Source organism: Phyllobates terribilis, unplaced genomic scaffold (genome assembly GCF_046119375.1).
Source record: "Phyllobates terribilis strain yellow unplaced genomic scaffold, ASM4611937v1 Scaffold_12__6_contigs__length_324123572, whole genome shotgun sequence".
NCBI classification, from domain to species: Eukaryota; Metazoa; Chordata; class Amphibia; order Anura; family Dendrobatidae; genus Phyllobates; species Phyllobates terribilis.
The window spans coordinates 298,779,605-298,802,143 of record NW_027362772.1 but is presented as its reverse complement, the minus strand read 5'-3'; the positions used below and the strand labels follow the sequence as shown (position 1 = coordinate 298,802,143).

The following is a 22,539-nucleotide window of genomic DNA, read 5'->3' as shown; positions in this document are numbered from 1 at the left end:
TCCTTACTGCCACAGTAGAAGCAGCTCCCCTCGGCACGGCGTAATTCTTGACGGGTTTTGACCATCTTGGTCTGGTCGACCTGCATAGGCTCGGGTGAGTGCGCCTGGGGAGTAACGGAGGAAGTGACGGGTCTCTGGAAGGTAGGGGCAAGGCATGGAAACCTCCTCTCACGGGTGACCTCTTTGGTGCGCTCCTGGAACCGGATGTCAATCCGGGTGGCAAGTGTAATTAAGTCATCGAGAGTGGCAGGAATGTCCCGACCGGCGAGTTCATCTTTAATACGGCCGGACAGACCCTCCCAGAAGACGGACACCAGTGCGTCGTTATCCCAGGCAAGCTCCGAAGCAAGGGTAAGGAACCGTATGGCATATTGGCCCACGGTGAGACTTCCTTGGCGGAGGCGTAGCAGAGATGAGGCGGATGAGGTCTTCCGTCCTGGTTCGTCGAAGACTTTCCGGAAAGCCGTGAGAAAGGCTGGCAGGTTGGACACCAGGGGGTCTCCTCTCTCCCATAGAGGATTTAGCCAAGCCAGTGCCTCCCCCGTGAGATGGGACATGATGAAGGCTACTTTGGCTCGGTCGGTGGAAAACTGGGGTGCCAACAGTTCGGAGTGCAGAGTGCACTGGTTAATGAAGCCCCGTGCCTGGCCAGGATCTCCGCCAAAATGAGGCGGGGCGGAGATGCGGGGACCGGGAAGAGATGCCATGGTATTGATGGGCAGCGGCGGCGCCGGGGTAGTAAGTGTGCGAGTGGAGGCCGCTCCCGATGAGGCAGACAATGTGTCCAGGTGGGAGTTAACACTATGCAGGTGACTCAGGATGGAGTCCTGTTGGGACCTCTGACGGGAAAGTTCATGACATAGGTCCGAGAGCAAGGGAGCTTGGGTGCCACCGGGTTCCATGGCCCCTAGCAAACTGTAACGGGTCTGGGAGGTGGAACCTCTGAGCAACTATACCAAGGAGCAGTCCTTGTAAGGAAGCGGGTGGCTCCCAGGGAAGGCGGGCAGGTAGTCACGGCAAGAGACAGGGACAGTCTCTGGGTAGAAGGGCAGGACGGTCACAGCAAGTGACGGGGACAGTCTCTAGACAAGCGGGTGGTCACGGCAAGTGACAGCTGAGCCTCCAGGTAGGCTAGCAGGCAGGTAGCAGGTGAGCGCTCCCAGGTGAGCGAGTAAGAGTCTCTGGACAGGCAGGTGGTCACAGCAAGTGACGGCTAAGCCTCCAGGTAGGTTAGCAGGCAGGTAGCAGGTGAGCGCTCCCGGGTGAGCGAGTAAGAGTTTCTGGACAGGCAGGTGGTCACAGCAAGTGACGGCTGAGCCTCCAGGTAGGCTAGCAGGCAGGTAGTTGGTGAGCGCTCCCAGGTGAGCGAGTGAGAGTCTCTGGATAGGCAGGTGGTCACAGCAAGTGACAGCTAAGCCTCCAGGTAGGCTAGCAGGCAGGTAGCAGGTGAACGCTCCCAGGTGAGCGGGTGAGAGTCTCTGGGCAGACAGGCAGGTATCAGGCAGGTATCTGGGAGGTACTTCCTGGGCCGCAGGCGGACTGATCCATAGACAAACTGGCAGGTGCTGGTAGGCAGACTGTCGGACCACAGGATTGCAAGCAGGTAGGCAGATATCAGGCAGGTATCAGGCAGGAATCTGGCAGGTGACTGGCAGGTAACTGGTAACAGGACCTGAGGGCTGAAGCAGAGTTGATAGGCTTTGCAACAACATTGCTCGGGCACCTCCATTTTGGAGGAGGTGCCTTATATATGGTGAGATCCTCCGGCCATTGGCCGGGGACTCCTTAGGACGGCGTACGTGGCCCCTTTAAGAAAGGGGGAGCACGCAAGCCCTAAGCACAGTGGCCGGGAAGCAGCGCGTGCTGCCAGCAGAGCGGGAGAAAGACGCCGGGCACGGAGCGGAGAGGTGAGGGGAACGGCGTTCCTGCCTAGCAGGAGGCAGGGACGCCGACGCTACAGTGAACAAATTATTATGCAATCTGCTGGTGGGAGATCTATAGGCTCTACGATATTTTCTTTCTCGAAGTCACATTTCCCAACGTGTCGAAGGGCTGTTCTCACTTTTTCACCTTTGCCCTCAAATTGGTCACTGAAATAAATGGAAACATGAAGAATGTGATTTTATCACAGCCAATTTTGAAGAGAAAAGCATTAGGGCCCATGGTTAGCACTGGACTATTGGTTTTCAGTCTTTTGGAAAGGCTTAAATGTAACCAAGATTGATGCATTGTGTTTTAGTTTTGAAAGCTATATTCATACTATGTTTGTGTGATTATGTGCGATGCATGTCCTGTGGGATCCAGTAGTATACATATACTAAAGGTAACCATAAAACTGCATTCACTCAATAGGAGTCAAAACAATGTAATAATCTTTTTCATCAAAACTTTGCTATTTGCATACGAAATAGTGGAAACTGCACAGATGGTGCCCAGTCCTCAACTTTGGGCAGAGGGGGAGGGTATGTAGAAAAGCCAGATGGGACAGAGTCTGAGTGAAACTCTTTGCTTTCATTGGAAAACGACTGTGGTTTTGTTATTACGTATGTGCCAGGAAAAGGCTGTTTACATTTAAAGAGCTGTGCAATTCAATAAACCTCATATTGTCTGGACACAAGAATCCATTGCCTCTGTGAAGTCTAATGCCTACCTGAGAGCACGAATCCCTACAATTGATTTACTGTTTTTTTTTAATTGTAGTCAATGAGTGATTTACAGTATGTCACTATAAGGAAAATCAGAGGCATAGAGGTAAATGCAGAGCTGTACTTATGGGATTCTCCCGATTATACCTCTGACGCAAATGTGATGTGATCATGGCCTTTCTGTGTTCTTTCAGAAGAACCCAATGATTAAGAATTTTAATCTGAGAGGATAATAGTAGACCTTTTTACTGACAGCTGAAATTTCATTTGCAATAGAATAACATTTTAAATTATGGTTGGTTTAAGATATCTAATATTTAACATGTTTCCATATATTTCACCTTTTTCCTTCTATGTCTGCATGATGTTTTGCAACATAGTCCCACTCAAATGCTCCTGTACGTTCATCCACCCATCTTTTCACCTCCATGATGCATCTGTCATTGGCCTTCAGCACGATGATGTGTTTGAAAAAATCACAGGCTGCATAGAGGTGATGAATTGTGGAACTAGCACTGAGATCAATCAAAATGTTTCCTTAAATGTGACCTACAGAAAAAATGTCTGAATATTGTTATATGCATACAATAGGAAAAAGTGATGATTCTTCATTATCTACATTATATTCAATACATCCACTATATATCTCCTAAACAGACTATCCATTTTCTGAACACCCCATTTTATAAATGAGGCTTACCCCTTGTAAAATAAAACACCTGCAGCCCATCAGTGGCCAGTATTGGGTTGCTGTGCTGTCACTTCCTTTGAACAAATGTTGGATAAATGCAACAAGAGAGAACACAACAGCCCAATAATAGACCTCATGTGACATAACAAATGTCATGGGAGACCCAGTTCTGACATTGCTGGAAGGCGCCAGTCTGGGAGTTGAGTATATGGTGTTTTTATTTTAAAAGGGGACTACTTAATTTAAAAGCGGTTGTCCAGGTTGTAGATGGCCCCTTTAAGACTGAAGGGGAAGATTTAAACATAATTCTCAAAATACATACACCTCTAACCCCTTCCCTCCCATGTATATATACTATATATCCATTTACTGCACAACTGGAAGATCAGTAAAGCAATAAGACCTGCCATACATTTACTGCACTTACATGGCACGGGCTCAGAATCTATAACATACAGCATAGTTTTCTGCTGAATGGGCAATGGGCAAGCAGAATGGGTGCATCAAATACTTAAGAGCTATTTGTTAAGCAGTTAAATCTGCTTACATTGGCACAAATCGACTACAAAAATCACATTGGAGAATTCACTTTTAAAATTTACATTTTTTTCATCAAGATTGGGTCTAGTTCTCCTCTAAATATATCCATGTTACAAGCTTTTTTCTTGTCCCATATACTGTTTTTAAACAAATTATTTTCCGTATCTAATAAGCTGCACATTCCAGCATTTTTTCCAATTCCCAATTATTCTCATGTATCAATCCTTAAACCTCTGGTTCTCAGTAGCTGCTCCAGGAAGTCTTCTGGGACCCCAATCTCATCAACTGGTCCAGATGCAGAGTTTACAGCCAATGAAATCATAGAGTCCAAAGATCCAGAAGCAATTGTACAAATCTTTGTGTCATCAAGAATTTTGTATCCGAAAGAAAGTTGCACATCGCCACAGTTGCTGTCATCGCCTAGACTTCCACTTGCTGCTAGTCCTCCCTTCCTTTGCAATTTGCAGCCTGCCATCACCTCCTGCTTGTATAGTTCAGTGAAAGTATCCACCTGCCTGTATCTATTTTACAATTTTCTGCCTTGGTTCCACTAATCTCTATCGCCTACGCAGACTTAAGTGTTGGTAATGTAGACCACTCTGGGATAGACATCTGCAGATTCCTTTTTGGAAAGTCCATACATCTTCCCAGAAGTAACAGTGAATAACATAAACTTTTAGACCTCCCTCAATAGTTTAGCTTAATATCATATTCGGAACACCCTATGAGCACACATTACTTACAGCAGGATGTGTTTTTTTACTTTCCATGGTCCCCTAGAATGTCATGAATATCAGGAGGGTTCCAGGAACCTATTCTTCTTGGGGAGCTGCACCATCTGCCTACTTTGACTTAACTTCAAAGCTTCAATAATTGCAGTTCTTCATCCTCATCTTCCTTCTGTGATTCCAGCTGGCACAATCTTTGCAGTTCTGATGTCATTACAGTTAGATATCTAAATCTTTCAAGCAGGAGAGGCTCATCAGATTGTCCATCTGTTGTTTCACTTCATCCGATGAGTCTTTAGTCTTTCTTGAAAAGAACGAGAAAGCTTTTTGAGAAATTCCAATTATGCCACCTTGGCCTTGGTTCAAGTTACACGGGAAGCCATTACGATCAGCAGCTCAATTTTGATTTTTAATAGTCTGAAGCCTGGGGGCATATTAAGCAATGATTCAGGTTTGGCATTTACTTTAAGGGCTCAGTTGGTTCAGTTCCCTCATTTCCTGAGTTAACGCTTCACTCTTAACAATTTCCGATATGTAGAAAAAAAAAATTACGCTTCTGGACCCTGCCTGCATTCAAGAATACTTTTTTTGTGCAGTTTGTCTTCTTGAAGTCTGGTATGATTCTATGATGTAAAGTAATCTTTCTCTTGACATATCATCTTTAGTGATGAGCGAGCACTAAAGTGCTCGGGTGCTCGATGCTCGGGTCGAGCAAATTGAAATACTTGGGTGCTTGAACCGAGCAACGAGCCCAATGTAAGTCTATGGGAAACTCGATCATTTTTCATGCGGATCCCCCCGGCGGTCTGCAGAGGGCCTAAAATTGCCCAAATCGATGGGAACAGTGCTCAAATGACATGGGAACAGCATGGGGAAGACCCCTGGAAGCATTTCTGACTCCCAGGTCACTGTTGTCAACAACGTTGTCAGAGTATTAAGCCACTTTTATGGACTCACAATAAAACATACCAAAACTAAACCAAAATGGATTTTCCTGGGAAATATTTTAAGGAACATACTTTCCAGGGTAATGACTTGTATATAAGGCAAAATAAATAACCAAAACCAAAAATACTCCTCCACACCTCGGGCTATGTTCACACGTAGCGTTTTTTATGCGTCTTTGCACTTTGGCATTGCTTTCAACCAAGACAAATGCATTCACTGGGAAATGTCATTTTAACATTTTACAACTAGTGATGAGCGAACATACTCGCAAGTACTCGGTACTCGCCCGAGCATCTCAGTACACGAGATGCTCGGAGCTTGCCGAGTACTTGCGAGATGCTCGGACGGATGCTCGGTTCTCCTCCCTGCATGTTTGGCGCTCTTTAGAGCACCAATCAACATGCAGGGATTGCCTGCCACTCATTGTAATTCCGCAGCCATGGTGGTTGTGGCATTACAGTGATTGGCTGGCCACACAGCATCATCAGGTCTATATCAGACCTGGCGCTGCCATGCTCGTCACAGTCACTCTGGAATCAGGCAGAGTAGGGAGAGGTGCTGCTTAGCTAGGGAGAGATTTGCTTGTGTATTTGGTAGTGTAGGGCAAAAACACATACATTACACATATCCATCTCAACAAACAGTCCGTCTGAGGACTAATCCATTTGCAGAGATATCAGGCAGGCAGTATATATAGGCAGGCAGGCAGTGTATATAGCAGACTGCAGTGTATATAGCATAAGAGGCTCAATTCCAGTTCTGCCTTCTGCTGCTGTTAGATATTTCTAGACAAAGGCCCAGGTCTCAGGGACCAGGAATAATTTTTTTTGAATCTTAAACCTCATTATTTGCTTCAAAAGCAATCCAGAGAACACCGTTTTTCTGCACTATTTGCTTATTGGCACTGCAGAATACAGCCAGGTCCTTTCCATATTACTGCGCTAAAAATCCAGCTATTTAAAACCGCGTTTTCTCCGTCAAATGGACCACATATACGTTTTCAGAAAATACTGCCATTTCTAACTCCATTAAAATTTGTTTCACTGTGTCAGTGAAGCAATTGACACCAGATGGCTGTTCAAAATGGTTTCCTACAGGCCAGATATTTAAAACTGTGCATTCTGCGTCACATGGATCACATATACGTTTTCAGAAAATACTGCCATTTCTGACCTCCATTAAAAATTTGTTTCGGTGTGTCAGTAAAGCAATTGATACCAGATTGCTGTTCAAAATAGTTACCTACAGATATTTAAATATTTATGCCAGATATTTAAAACTGTGCTTTCTCCGTCACATGGATCACATATAAGTTCGCTCCAAATTCAGTCATATGTAGTAAGCGTGGAAGATTTTGTCCTACAATTAAAATGGGCAAGGCATGTGGCTAGGGACGGGGAACTGGACGTGATGGTGCATGCAGAGGCCGAGACCAAGACCGTGGCAAGCTGAAACGGTGCCACAACAAACACCCACATCTTCTCACCTGACCTTACTGTCCCAATTCCTAGGGGACCACAGCACACCGCTATTGAACCCAAAGCAGTGTCAAAAGGTTGTTGGTTGGATAGCGTATAATGCTTCAGGTCACTTAGCCATCAACACCACCACCACCCTGTCTTCCACACGGTCAAGTCTCAGTAGCCGTGAGTCTGGACTGCATATTCCTTACCCTGATCCTCCTTCCTCCCACCATGCTGAGTGCCCGGTTACAAATGTTCCCACACTTGGACACTCTGAAGAGCTGTTCGCTTTTCCATTTATAGATTCGGGCCTCTCGCGCGGTCCGCTTGAAGCGAGGCAAGAGGAGATCGCATGTAGCGATGCCCAAATATTTAAGTAGCCACAGTCACATGAAGGCGATGGTGGGAAAGTATCACAAGAGGTGTTACTATGTTACAATTGCCAGAAATTCAGAAGGAGGATCAGGTTGCGGAAGTGGAAGATGAGGTGGTGGATGATATATTAACTAACCCAACCTGGCAGTAGGACATGCAGAGTGAGGAGAGTGGCATACATCGGGAGGGAGGCAGAGCAGAACACCCCAACAGACAGGAAAAAGTAGTGTGGTGGCGCAGACAGAAGGAAGGCGACCATTCCCCGTAACACCAACACGAAGGAAGTTGCCAGTACAACTGTTAGGTCTTCCTGAATATGGTTGTTTTTTAAAGACTCTGCAGATAACCCCAAAAAGGCCATTTGCACCACCTGCCAGGCCAACATCAGCAGGGGTGGCAAAACGACCAGCCTGACCACCACCAGCATGATCAGGCACATGGCAGCAAAGCACCCGACTTTGTGGGCCGAACCCCAGGGTCCAGGAACAGTGTCTGCGGGTGGCACCATTGCTTCTTCCGCTGTTGTGCATGCAAGCCAATCCCCTGTCCATGGTGCATGCGAAGATGCCTCCTGCCCTCCACCTGTCGTTGCACACTCTCAAGTAGCAGCATCAGGAAGCACGTCCACATCCTTGTCCCAGAGCAGCGTTCAGTTGTCCCTACCCCAGTCCTTGGAACGCAAGCGCAAACACGCAGCCTATGCCCCACAGGCCACACTACTTAATTCTGACATTTTACGACTGCTTGCGCTCGAAATGTTGCCTTTTAGGCTCGTGGAGACGGAAGCATTCCACAACCTGATGGCGTCGGCTGTCCCTCGGTACTCGGTACCCAGCAGCCACTATTTCTCCTGGTGTGCTGTCCCCGCATTACACAAGCACGTGTCCCAAAACATTAGCCGTGCCCTCAACAATGCAGTTACCTGGAAATTAACCTAACCATGGACACGTGGACAAGTGTTTGTAGTCAGGGACAGTGCATCTCGCTGACGGCACACTGGATTAACATAGTGGAAGCAGGGACCCAGTTGGACCTTGGGACGGAACACGTCCTCCAGATGCTAAGGATTGCGGGCCCTAAGTCAATCAGGATTGCCCCCACGGTCTACAGCTCCTGCACCTCATCCTCCTCAGCCCCCTCCTCCTCTTCAGCCTCCATCTCCGAAATGACCACATCAGTCACAAGCTGGAAGAATTGCAGCATTGCCTCGGCCAAAGGGAAACAGGCTGTGCTAAAGCCAATATGCTGAGGTGACAAACCGCACAATGCTGAAGAGTTGTGGACAGCTCTGAAAGAGCAGGCAGATCTGTGGATCACACCGCTGAACCTACAGCCAGGCATGGTCGTGTGTGACAATGGCCGGAACCTGGTGGCGGCTCTGAGGTGAGCTCACACACATACCATGCCTGGCCCATGTGCTTAACCTCGTGCTTCAGCGGTTCTCAAATCCTACTCAGAGGTGCCGGATCTGCTTGTTAAAGTACGCCGCCTATGTGCCCATTTTAGAAAGTCAGCTACAGCTTCCGCCGCCCTTGCAGTGTTTCAGCAGCATTTGCAGATTCCGGCTCACAGACTGGTGTGTGATGTCCCCACACAATGGAACTCTACACTGCAGATGTTGGGAAGGATTTGTGAGCAGAAGAGGGCAGTTGTTGGGTACCAGCATCAACAAGGCCGTCGGTATTCAGTTCAGACTCCACACATAAGACCTCAGGAGTGGACATGGATGTCAGACATATGTACCATCCTCCAAAACTTTGAGGACTCCACCAAGATGGTGAGCGGCGAAGATGCCACAATTAGCGTCACTATCCCACTTCTCTGTCTTCTGAAATGCTCTCTTCTGACAATCAAAGAGGACACATTGCAGGCAGAGCATGATGAGATGGAGCAAGGAACAATACAGGGTGATTACACACAGCCCAGCCACATCTCATCCCAACGTGGATTGGGGGACAATGAGGAAGAGGAGCTAGTTTCATGCGCTCTAGACGGTACTACCTGCACAGCTGTAATACCGTCTGTTCAGCGTGGATGGCCAGAGGAAAGAGAGGAGGAGGAGGAGAGCATGGTCAGTCATCCTCTTCATGAGGACACGGAAGTCTTGCCTGTTAGTAGTCTGGCACGCATGGCTAAGTTTATGTTACGCTGCCTTTCCCATGACCCTCGCATTCTCAAAATTTTAGGTGACAGTCTTTACTGGTTGGTGACACTTCTAGACCCACACTACAAGGAGAACTTTATATCGCTTATTCCTGAGGCAGACAGGTCTACAAAAATGGGGCTGTACCAGAAGGCCATTGTTGCGGAAATATTAAAAAGATCCCATCTGAAAACGCTGGCGTCAGAGGTCACACTTCATTGGACAAACAAGGAGTACAGGCGGGAGAGACACAACTTCAATCCAGCAGAGGCAGGGGAACACTGTCAAAGTTCTGGGAGAATTTTGTCAGCCCCTCCCATCGCACAAGCCCTGAGGCACGGGGTACTCTAACATGGAGTGCAAAGTTTGGGAAGATGCTGAGGGAGTACCTTGCCAACTGTACCAACGTCCTCCATGATTCCTCTGTGCCTTATAATTATTGGGTATCCAAGATGGATACGTGGAATAAACTGGCTCTCTACGCCTTGGAGGTCCTGGCGTGCCCTGCCGCCAGCATTTTATCAGAGCGGGTTTTTAGTGCCGCTGATGGAATTATAACTGATAAGTGCATCCGCCTGTCAACTGAAAGTGCTGACAGGCTGACTCTTATAAAAATGAACAAGGGCTGGATTGAGCCAGACTTCTCAACACCACCGAATGATAGCAGCATAAATAAACTCAAATCCAGTGTCTTTTCTTGGGAGGTGTATTCCCATGCACTTTTTACACCCAGACATGGGTATACGCTTCCTGATTTTGGCTATTTGCTCTTGTCCTCCTCCTTCTCCACATCCTCCCCTACCATATCCCCAGGGTGACCGTGGTCCTCGATGCAACACCCACATATTTTTTTTAAAGGGTGTTTATGATGCCCGTAAAAAAAAAATTTTTATACAGTATGTTCATGTATACCACCCAGGGGTAAATGTTTGTCAGCCCATACACTTAGTGCATGGGCATTACAAGTATAGGAGGCCCGCTCCTTTCCAATGGGAACATTTCTTTATGAGGCCCTCCTCCACGTCTCTTCCAAGGGGCATTGGAGTGCTTCCCAATTTTTGGAAACCCTTGCATTCACTGCATAGGCAAACACAATGGGAGACCCACTTCCTAATAATGGGAACATTTTTTCTTCAGGCCCTCTACGTCTCTTCCAAGGGGCATTGGAGTGCCTCCCAATTTTTGGCAGCCCTTGCATTCACTGCATAGGCCAACACAATGGGAGACCCACTTTCTAATAATGGGAATATTTTTTTATGAGGGCATCTATGTCTCTTTATAGAACTATTGACTTTTTTATTTTCTTTTTCTATCACTTCTTCAACATGTCGTCTTCTTTGTAGGACAAGTTGTAGTTTCTACACATATCATGTTAGGCTCCATGAATGTTTGTATTTAATTTTTCTCAAATAACCATAATTTTGCCTTGTCTTTTTAACAGTAATCATGGATGACCTACAATAATAGAAGAATATCACCAACCCATTGTTGAAACCTTCTACAACACATGACCACTTCATTACCTTGTCATTGTTCCCAAATACCCCAGTAAATACAAGAACCTCTTAATATATAAAATATATACAAAATGTTTTTTGCCTAGTTCATAAAATACCCCAGACACTAAACATAAAAAATGGATGAAGCAACATCATGTAATCATCTGATTCCTCATAACTTCTTTGTCTACAGAATAAACAATTTATTTTGTTTATTTAAGTCATTGTCAACAATTACTGACAGCGCATGATGATCAGGAGAACTGACTATCCACGAATAACAAAGTATGTTCATGAATGCTCTCGCATTGCTGTCTATAGCACAAGCGTTAAGATGATTGCAGCTTCAAGTCTCCTAAGAGGACTAACAAATGCTGTGAAAAGTAAAAACAATGTTTTAAAAAATATAAAGAAAGAAAAAATATAGAAGTTCAAATCATCCACCTTTTCCTCCATTAAAAATTAAGAAATAAAAACAGTTAAAAAATACACATATTTGATATTGTTGTGCTCATAAAAGTCCAATCTATGAAAATATAAAATAATTTAATCCAATTGGTAACTGCTAGTGTTGAGCGAGCACTAAAATGCTCGGGTGCTCGAAGCTCGGGCCGAGCTCGCCGTGATACTCGGGTGCTCGACCCGAGCAACGAGCCCAATGTTAGTCTATGGGAGACTCGAGCATTTTTGCGGTGGCACCCCCGGCAGTCTTTTAAAAGCCTAACAAGTGCCCAAAACAATAGTGACAGTGCTTAAATGACATGGGGACAGCATGGGGATCGCCCCAGGAAGCATTTCTGACCCCCAGGTCACTGCTGTCAACAACGTGGTCAGAGGTATTAAGCCACTTTTACGGGCTCACAATAAAACGTTCAAAAGCGAAAGTGAAACTTTTTTCCTGTGAAATATGTTAAGGAACATCCTTTCCAGGGAAAAGACTTGTGTATAAGTTAAAATAAATGACCAAAAACAAAAATACTCCTCCACACCTTTGGCTATGTTCACAAGTAGCATTTTTTATGTGTTTTTGCACTTTTGTATTGCTTTCAACTATGACAAATGCATTCACCGGGAAATGTCATTTTAACATTTTACAACCTTATCTGGCCATGTGCTGTGTGACACATGCAGAAAGTGCTGAAAAGACATGGGAACAGCATGGGGAAGACCCCTGGAAGCATCTCTGACTCCCAGGTCACTGTCTAAAAGTGTGCCCATCATAAGTGATCCTTGCCGCATCAGAAGATGCAGACTTGCAACTATCCCCATGCAAGTTCTAGTCCCAGGGCAGTGTTCAATTGTACCTCCCCATTCCTTGCAATACAAGCGCAAGTATGCAGCCTGCCACCCACCCTCCCCCAGGCTGCAATACCATACTGCTTGCATGCTTGAACTTGAAATTGGGCCTTTTAGGCATGTGGAGGCGGAATCTGGCCACCACGTCATGGCTGATTTGGCGGCCTGGAATCCATATTCAGTCCCCAGCCGCCCGGCGGCCGGGTGTCCATACTTGGTCCCCAGCCGCCCCGCGGCCGGGTGTCCACACACGGTCCCCAGCCGCCTGGGGGCAGCCGGGTGTCCATAAACGGTCCCCAGCCGCCCCTATTTCTCCTTGGAGCATCCCCCCACACACTTTTCTTATCCCGGCCTGCTTTAGGCAGCATTGGACGAGCCCACCAGAGAACCAGACTCCTCCGGTGGGCCCTGACTTCTCCATCGATGGAGTTGAGAGTGCCAAGGTGAGGAGCATGATGATGATGACAGAAGTTAGCATCTGCTATGTTTTCTTTTAATGCAAGTGTAAGTGTGCAGCCTGCCACCCACCCACCCCCAGACTGCAATTCCATACTGCTAGCTTGCACTTGAAATGGGGCCTTTTAGTTTGGAGGAGGCCGAAGCTGGCCACTACCTCATGGCTGCTTCGGCAGCGAGGTATCCATACTCAGTCCCCAGCCGCCCCTATTTGTCCTGGTGTGCCTTATACATAAGATTAAGCGCATATACCAAAACATTACCTGTGCCCTCCCCAGTGCATTTAGTGGGAAGGAGAGCATATTCCGCTGTAGCGTGTGCATGCCAAACCCCTGTTCATGGTACATGCGAAGATGCCTCCCACCTTGCACCTGTCGTTGCAGACTTGCAACTATCCCCATTCAAGTCATTGTAACAGGGCAGTGTTCAATTGTACCTCTCCCATTCCTTGCAATGCAAGCGCAAGTATGCAGCCTGCCACCCACCCACCCCCAGGCTGCAATACCATACTGCTTGCTTGCACTTTAAATTGGGCCTTTTAGGCATGTGGAGGTGGAATCTGGGCACCACGCCATGGCTGTGTCGGCGGCCTGGTATCCATACTCAGTCCCCAGCCGCCTGGTGGCCAAGTGTCCCCGCTTGCTCCCCAGCCTCCAGGGGGTGGCCGGGTGTCCATACTCGGTCCCCAGCCACCCCTATTTGTCCCGGTAACCTTTCCCACACTTTTCTTAGCCTGGCCTGCTTTAGTGCAGCATTGGCCAAGCCCACCGGACTATCAGACTCCTCCAGTGGGCCCTGGCTTCTCCATCAGGGGAGTTGAGAGTGCCAAGGTGAGGAGCATGATGAGGATGATAGAAGTTAGCATCTGCTTTGTTTTGTTGTAATGCAAGCGCATGTATGTAGTAGCGGCTAGGCCTGAGGTGGTCAGCGTTTTGGCGCATATCCTACCTCCTCCGAGGATTGCTGGATGTTTTCCTGCTACTATCCAAGTTCTATGACTCCCGTTAAAACAAAGCTTCAGGTGATAAATGATGGATGAGGTAGTGGCAAAGGAGAAAGAGCAGGAGGAACAGGGACCATTCACATCAATATCAGGCCAGTCAACCAGATATGTCTTGTAGGATATGTTTCTGTAACAAAGGAGCGGTTCGGCTACACAGTTATAGGGCATATAGAGAGTGCAATGCTTACCAAAAATTTCGAGGCACTCCAATGCCCCTTGGAAATGACATGGAGGTCAGAGGGCGTTAACTAAACCTTTTTTTCCATTTATAGCAACTGGGTCTCCTGTGCACTGTTGGCCTAAGCAGTGAATGGAAGGCTTTCCAAAAATTATGAGGAACTGCAATGCCCCTTACAAAAGCCATGTGTGGCACCCCAGGGGTCTGGTCACCACAGTAATAGAGATATTACGTCGGAGAGCAAGTGGGAGGTTTCCTGGTCAGGATCCCTTAAACATGCAACATCCTCCTGCCCCAGTCCTGGGAGCGGAGAATTCTGCCCTTATAAACTGGATCTGGGGCGGGGTTGAGTGAGTCAGAGAACAGAGAACAGTCAGAGTCAGAATGAGAGCAAGGGAAAGTAACAGCAAGGAGCTCTGTAGGAGCTAGGAGCTAAAGACCAGGGGCTGGAAGCTGAGCAGAGCTCGCCCTGGCAGAAGACAATAGGAACCGGATACAGGAGTCCGAGGCTGTGAGGACTTATATATCCAGCAGCAGAAACCAGCTGGCAGGGGATTTCAGGTCCTCTGGCCATAGAAGCCCGGAGGCTCAGTCACAAGCAAGGGACCAGCACCGCCGTCGTGGAGCGGAGGCTAACAGAAGGCCCCAAGTCACCAGCCATACGGGTGAGCACTACACGGTACACTCAGGGACGTGGGCTACTTCTACCCGCTTACAGCAAGGTAGCCAGGAAGAGTGCAGACAGACGGGGAGGCCTACAACTCCACCTGGCCAGGGGAACTCCTGCTTGCGATCGTGCACCATCACCCCCATCATCCACATTCACTGCCCTGAGGCTATACTCCTCCCATGGGGAGTTATCCCATTCTCTGCTGCGCACACAACACCAGCCTCAGCGGTCTGCCTCACAGCGGTGGTACTCCCTGACCGCAATCCACGGGTGGCGCAGTCGGACAATTAACCTCAAAACCTAAGAAAGACTGCCACTGGTTTGACCTGCCTGAGCCACAGGAACGGGTCACCACTACGGAGACTACAGACCCCAGAGACCCGGCACCGGGAATCCCACACACGTGTACACACGGCCCAGGGGGCGCGTCACATGCAGTACAGCATATTACAAACATAAGTCCCATTATTGGGGAGTGGGTGTCCCATAGTATTTGCTTATGCCTTGCAAGCAAAAGCTGCCAAAAATTAGGACGGAGCAACTTGCAATGCCCCTTACAAGAGCCATGCAGTACAGCATATTACAAACATAAGTCCCATTATTGGGGAGTGGGTCTCCCATAGTATTTGCTTAAGCCTTGCAAGCAAAAGCTGCCAAAAATTAGGATGGAGCAACTTGCAATGCCCCTTACAAGAGCCATGCAGTACAGCATATTACAAACATAAGCCCCATTATTGGGGAGTGGGTGTCCCAAAGTATTTGCTTATGCTTTCCAAGCAAAAGCCGCCAAAAATTAGGACGGAGCAACTTGCAATGCCCATTACAAGAGCCATGCAGTACAGCATATTACAAACATAAGTCCCATTATTGTGGAGTGGGTCTCCCATAGTATTTGCTTATGCCTTGCAAGCAAAAGCTGCCAAAACTTAGGACGGAGCAACTTGCAATGCCCCTTACAAGAGCCATGCAGTACAGCATATTACAAACATAAGTCCCATTATTGGGGAGTGGGTGTCCCATAGTATTTGCTTATGCCTTGCAAGCAAAAGCTGCCAAAAATTAGGACGGAGCAACTTGCAATGCCCCTTACAAGAGCCATGCAGTACAGCATATTACAAACATAAGTCCCATTATTGGGGAGTGCGTGTCCCATAGTATTTGCTTATGCCTTGCAAGCAAAAGCTGCCAAAACTTAGGACGGAGCAACTTGCAATGCCCCTTACAAGAGCCATGCAGTACAGCATATTACAAACATAAGTCCCATTATTGGGGAGTGGGTCTCCCATAGTATTTGCTTATGCCTTGCAAGCAAAAGCTGCCAAAATTTAGGACGGAGCAACTTGCAATGCCCCTTACAAGAGCCATGCAGTACAGCATATTACAAACATAAGTCCCATTATTGGGGAGTGGCTCTCCCATAGTATTTGCTTATGCTTTCCAAGCAAAAGCTGCCAAAAATTAGGACGAAGCAACTTGCAATGCCCCTTACAAGAGCCATGCAGTACAGCATATTACAAACATAAGTCCCATTATTGGGGAGTGGGTGTCCCATAGTATTTGCTTATGCCTTGCAAGCAAAAGCTGCCAAAAATAAGGACGGAGGAACTTGCAATGCTGGCACCCTGGTGGTATAGTGGTGGTGGAGGCTGAGGATAAGGAGAAGAAGATAAAACAGCCGAAACGAGGAAGTGTATACCCATGTGTGGGTGTGAAGCGGTGCTTGTGAATACACCTCCCGAAATAACACAGTGGATTTGACTTTATGTTACTCTGCTGTCATTTGGTGGTGATGAGAAGTCTGGCCCAATCCAGCCCTTGTTCATTTTGATAAGGATCAGCTTGTCAGCATTGTCAGTTGACAGGCGAGTACGCTTATCAGTTATAATTCCCCCAGCGGCACTAAAAACACGCTCCGATAACACGCTAGCGGCAGGGCTGGCCAGGACCTCCAAGGCATACAGAGCGAGTTCATTCCAAGTGTCCAGCTTGGATACCCAATAATTAAAAGGCACAGAGGAAACACGGAGGATGCTGGTACGGTCGGCAAGGTACTCTCTCACCATCTTTTGAAACTTTCCACTCCTTGTGAGAGTAACCCGTGCCTCAGGGCCTGTAAGCTGGGCGGGTGTCAGAAAACTGTCCCAGAACGTTGACAGTGTTCCCCTGCCTCTGCTGGATTGGAGTTGCATCTCTCTCGCCTGTACGCCTTGGTTGGGCAACGAACTGTGACCTCTGCCGCTAGCGTGTTCAGATGGGAATTTTTTTAAGAGTTCTGCAGCAAGGGCCTTCTGGTACTGCCCCATTTTTGTAGACCTCTCCACCTCAGGAATAAGAGAGTGAAAGTTCTCCTTGTAGCGGGGGTCTACAAGTGTCACCAACCAGTAATGACTGTCACCCAACATTTTGACAACGCGAGGGTCACGGTTAAGGCGGCGTAACATAAAGTCAGCCATGCGTACCAGACTGGTAACGGGCAAGATTTCCGTGTCCTCACCAAGATGACGACTGACCATGCTCTCCTCCTCCTCCTCTTCCTCCTCCCCCCTGTCCTCAGGCCACCCACGCTGAACCGACGGTATAACACTTGTACAGGTACTACCGTCTACAACGCATGATAGCAGCTCCTGTTCTTCTTCCTCCTCCTCCTCCTCCTCTCCCTCATTGTCCCCCAATGCACATTGGGATGACATGAGGCTAGGCTGTGTGTAAACGCCTGCTACGGCTTCTTGATCCATCTCATCATACTCTGGCTGCAATGCCTCCTCTTTAATTCTCTGCAGAGAGCGTTGCAAAAGACAGACAAGTGGGATGCTCACACTAATGATGGCGTCATCGCCACTCACCATCTTGGTGGCCTCCTCAAAGTTTGTCAGGATGGTACATATGTCAGACATCCAAGTCCACTCCTGAGGTCTTATGTGTGGAGTCTGACCTGAATATCGATGGCCTTGTTGCAGCTGGTACTCCACAATTGCTCTCTTCTGCTCACAAATCCTTTGCAACATGTGGAGGGTAGAGTTCCAACGTGTGGGGACATCACACACCAGTCGGTGTGCCGGAAGCTGCAAATTCTGCTGCAACACAGCAAGGGCGGCAGAAGCTGTAGCCGACTTGCGAAAATGAGCTGACAGGCAGCGTACTTTCACGAGCAGATCTGGCAACTCGGGGTACAATTTAAGAAACCGCTGAACCGCAAGGTTAAGCACATGAGCCAGACATGGTACGTGTGTGATCTCACCTCGCCTCAGAGCCGCCACCAGGTTACGGCCATTGTCACACACGACCATGCCGTGATGTAGGTTCAGCAGTCTCAGCCACAGATCTGCCTGCTCTTTCACAGCTGTCCACAACTCACAAGCAGTGTGAGGTTTATCACCTAAGCTTATGAGCTTCAGCACAGCCTGTTGCCGCTTGGCGGAGGCAGTACTGCAATGCTTCCAGCTTGTAACTGATGTGGTGATATCTGAGATGGAGATATCACCAAAAGATGAATAATAGACATTTTTTACCGTGGGAAGGCAAAACCACAGTTATTGTTTACTGGGGTATACCACACTTTTTTAAATAGAGATATTTGCGGCTGAACAGTGAGCGACACACTCAAACTGCTTTTTTTTTAGATACCAAAGGCCCAAAACTGGATAGTACAGCGATTTGACCCGTGGAACGGCGAAACCACACTGGGATGTCGGACCTACACAAGACTATTTTCAATAGATATATTTTTGTGTCACAACAGTCAGGAGACACTACTGTTTTAATTACGGAAAAAACTACCAAAAGAGGAATAATAGAGATTTTTTACCGTGGGATGGCAAAACCACAGTTATTGTTTACTGGGGTGTACCACACTTTTTTAAATAGAGATATTTGCGGCTGAACAGTGAGCGACACACTCAAACTGCTTTTTTTTTAGATACCAAAGGCCCAAAACTGGATAGTACAGTGATTTGACCTGTGGAACTGCGAAACCACACTGGGATGTCGGGCCTACACAAGACTATTTTCAACAGATATATTTTTGTGTCACAACAGTCAGGAGACACTACTGTTTTTCTTTATGGAAAAAACTACCAAAAGCTGAATAATAGAGATTTTTTACCGTGGGATGGCAAAACCACAGTTATTGTTTACTGGGGAATACCACACTTTTTTAAATAGAGATATTTGCGGCTGAACAGTGAGCGACACACTCAAACTGCTTTTTTTTTTAGATACCAAAGGCCCAAAACTGGATGGTACAGCGATTTGACCCGTGGAACTGCGAAACCACACTGGGATGTCGGGCCTACACAAGACTATTTTCAACAGATATATTTTTGTGTCACAACAGTCAGGAGACACAACTGTTTTTCTTTACGGAAAAAATACCAAAAGCCTAATAACAGAGATTTTTTACCGAGGGATGGCAAAACCACAGTTATTGTTTACTGGGGTATGCCACACTTTTTTAAATAGAGATATTTGCGGCTGAACAGTGAGCGACACACTCAAACTGCTTTTTTTTTAGATGCCAAAGGCCCAAAACTGGATAGTACAGCCATTTGACCCGTGGAACTGCGAAACCACACTGGGATGTTGGGCCTACACAAGACTATTTTCAACAGATATATTTTTGTGTCACAACAGTCAGGAGACACTACTGTTTTTCTTTACGGAAAAAACTACAAAAAGCTGAATAATAGAGATTTTTTACCGTGGAATGGCAAAACCACAGTTATTGTTTACTGGGGTATACCAGACTTTTTTAAATAGAGATATTTGCGGCTGAACAATGAGCGACACACTCAAACTGCTTTTTTTTTAGATACCAATGGCCCAAAACTGGATAGTACAGCGATTTGACCCGTGGAACTGCGAAACCACACTGGGATGTCGGGCCTACACAAGACTATTTTCACCAGCTATATTTTTGTGTCACAACAGTCAGGAGACAATACTGTTCTTCTTTACGGAAAAAACTACCAAAAGCTGAATAATAGAGATTTTTTTACCATGGAATGGCAAAACCACAGTTATTGTTTACTGGGGAATACCACACTTTTTTAAATAGAGATATTTGCGGCTGATCAGTGAGCGACACACTCAAACTGCTTTTTTTTTTAGATACCAAAGGCCCAAAACTGGATGGTACAGCGATTTGACCCGTGGAACTGCGAAACCACACTGGGATGTCGGGCCTACACAAGACTATTTTCAACAGATATATTTTTGTGTCACAACAGTCAGGAGACACTACTGTTTTTCTTTACGGAAAAAAATACCAAAAGCCTAATAACAGAGATTTTTTACCGTGGGATGGCAAAACCACAGTTATTGTTTACTGGGGTATACCACACTTTTTTAAATAGATATATTTGCGGCTGAACAGTGAGCGACACACTCAAACTGCTTTTTTTTAGATACCAAAGGCCGAAAACTGGATAGTACAGCGATTTGACCCGTGGAACTGCGAAACCACACTGGGATGTCGGGCCTACACAAGACTATTTTCAACAGATATATTTTTGTGTCACAACAGTCAGGAGACACTACTGTTTTTTTTTGCGGAAAAAACTACCAAAAGCTGAATAATATAGATTTTTTACCGTGGGATGGCAAAACCACAGTTATTGTTTACTGGGGTATGCCACACTTTTTTAAATAGAGATATTTGCGGCTGAACAGTGAGCGACACACTCAAACTGCTTTTTTTTTAGATGCCAAAGGCCCAAAACTGGATAGTACAGCCATTTGACCCGTGGAACTGCGAAACCACACTGGGATGTTGGGCCTACACAAGACTATTTTCAACAGATATATTTTTGTGTCACAACAGTCAGGAGACACTACTGTTTTTCTTTACGGAAAAAACTACAAAAAGCTGAATAATAGAGATTTTTTACCGTGGGATGGCAAAACCACAGTTATTGTTTACTGGGGTATATCACACTTTTTTAAATAGAGATATATGCGGCTGAACAATGAGCGACACACTCAAACTGCTTTTTTTTTAGATACCAATGGCCCAAAACTGGATAGTACAGCGATTTGACCCGTGGAACTGCGAAACCACACTGGGATGTCGGGCCTACACAAGACTATTTTCACCAGATATATTTTTGTGTCACAACAGTCAGGAGACACTACTGTTTTTCTTTACGGAAAAAACTACCAAGAGCTGAATAATAGAGATTTTTTTACCATGGAATGGCAAAACCACAGTTATTGTTTACTGGGGTATACCACGCTTTTTTAAATAGAGATATTTGCGGCTGAACAGTGAGCGACACACTCAAACTGCTTTTTTTTTAGATACCAAAGGCCCAAAACTGGATAGTACAGCGATTTGACCCGTGGAACTGCGAAACCACACTGGGATGTCGGGCCTACACAAGACTATTTTCAACAGATATATTTTTGTGTCACAACAGTCAGGAGACACTACTGTTTTTCTTTACGGAAAAAAATACCAAAAGCTGAATAATAGAGATTTTTTACCGTTTGATGGCAAAACCACAGTTATTGTTTACTGGGGTATACCACACTTTTTTAAATAGAGATATTTGCGGCTGAACAGTGAGCGACACACTCAAACTGCTTTTTTTTTAGATGCCAATGGCCCAAAACTGGATAGTACAGCCATTTGACCCGTGGAACTGCGAAACCACACTGGGATGTCGGGCCTACACAAGACTACTTTCAACAGATATATTTTTGTGTCACAACAGTCAAGAGACACTACTGTTTTTCTTTACGGAAAAAACTACCAAAAGCTGAATAATAGAGATTTTTTTACCGTGGGATGGCCAAACCACAGTTATTGTTTACTGGGGAATACCAGACTTTTTTAAATAGAGATATTTGCGGCTGAGCAGTGAGCGACATACTCAAACTGCTTTTTTTTTTTGATACCAAAGGCCCAAAACTGGATAGTACAGCGATTTGACCCGTGGAACTGTGAAACCACACTGGGATGTCGGGCCTACACAAGACTATTTTCAACAGATATATTTTTGTGTCACAACAGTCAGGAGACACTACTGTTTTACTTTACGGAAAAAACTACCAAAAGCTGAATAATACAGATTTTTTACCGTGGGATGGCAAAACCACAGTTATTGTTTACTGGGGTATACCACACTTTTTTAAATAGAGATATTTGCGGCTGAACAGTGAGCGGCACACTCAAACTGCTTTTTTTTTAGATACCAAAGGCCCAAAACTGGATAGTACAGCGATTTGACCCGTGGAACTGCGAAACCACACTGGGATGTCGGGCCTACACAAGACTATTTTCAACAGATATGTTTTTGTGTCACAACAGTCAGGAGACACTACTGTTTTTCTTTACGGAAAAAACTACCAAAAGCTGAATAATAGAGATTTTTTACCGTGCGATGGCAAAACCACAGTTATTGTTTAATGTGGTGTACCACACTTTTTTAAATAGAGATATTTGCATCTGAACAGTGAGCGACACACTCAAACTGCTTTTTTTTTAGATACCAATGGCCCAAAACTGGATAGTACAGCGATTTGACCCGTGGAACTGCGAAACCACACTGGGATGTCGGGCCTACACAAGACTATTTTCAACAGATATATTTTTGTGTCACAACAGTCAGGAGACACTACTGTTTTTCTTTACGGAAAAAACTACCAAAAGCTGAATAATAGAGATTTTTTTACCGTGGGATGGCCAAACCACAGTTATTGTTTACTGGGGAATACCAGACTTTTTTAAATAGAGATATTTGCGGCTGAGCAGTGAGCGACATACTCAAACTGCTTTTTTTTTTAGATACCAAAGGCCCAAAACTGGATAGTACAGCGATTTGACCCGTGGAACTGTGAAACCACACTGGGATGTCGGGCCTACACAAGACTATTTTCAACAGATATATTTTTGTGTCACAACAGTC

General features: G+C 46.1%; 1 protein-coding gene across 1 annotated transcript in view; it reads right to left on the bottom strand.

Annotated features, from left to right (window-relative positions):
• Positions 1-22,539, bottom strand: part of LOC141172743 (indolethylamine N-methyltransferase-like) — a 52,884-nt gene that overhangs the window by 19,531 nt on the left and 10,814 nt on the right. Inside the window, exon 2 of the mRNA XM_073657215.1 lies at positions 2,987-3,194. Within this exon, the coding sequence (XP_073513316.1) occupies positions 2,987-3,075 (89 nt within the window). The 5' untranslated portion in view covers positions 3,076-3,194. The remainder of the gene's footprint in view (positions 1-2,986; positions 3,195-22,539) is intronic.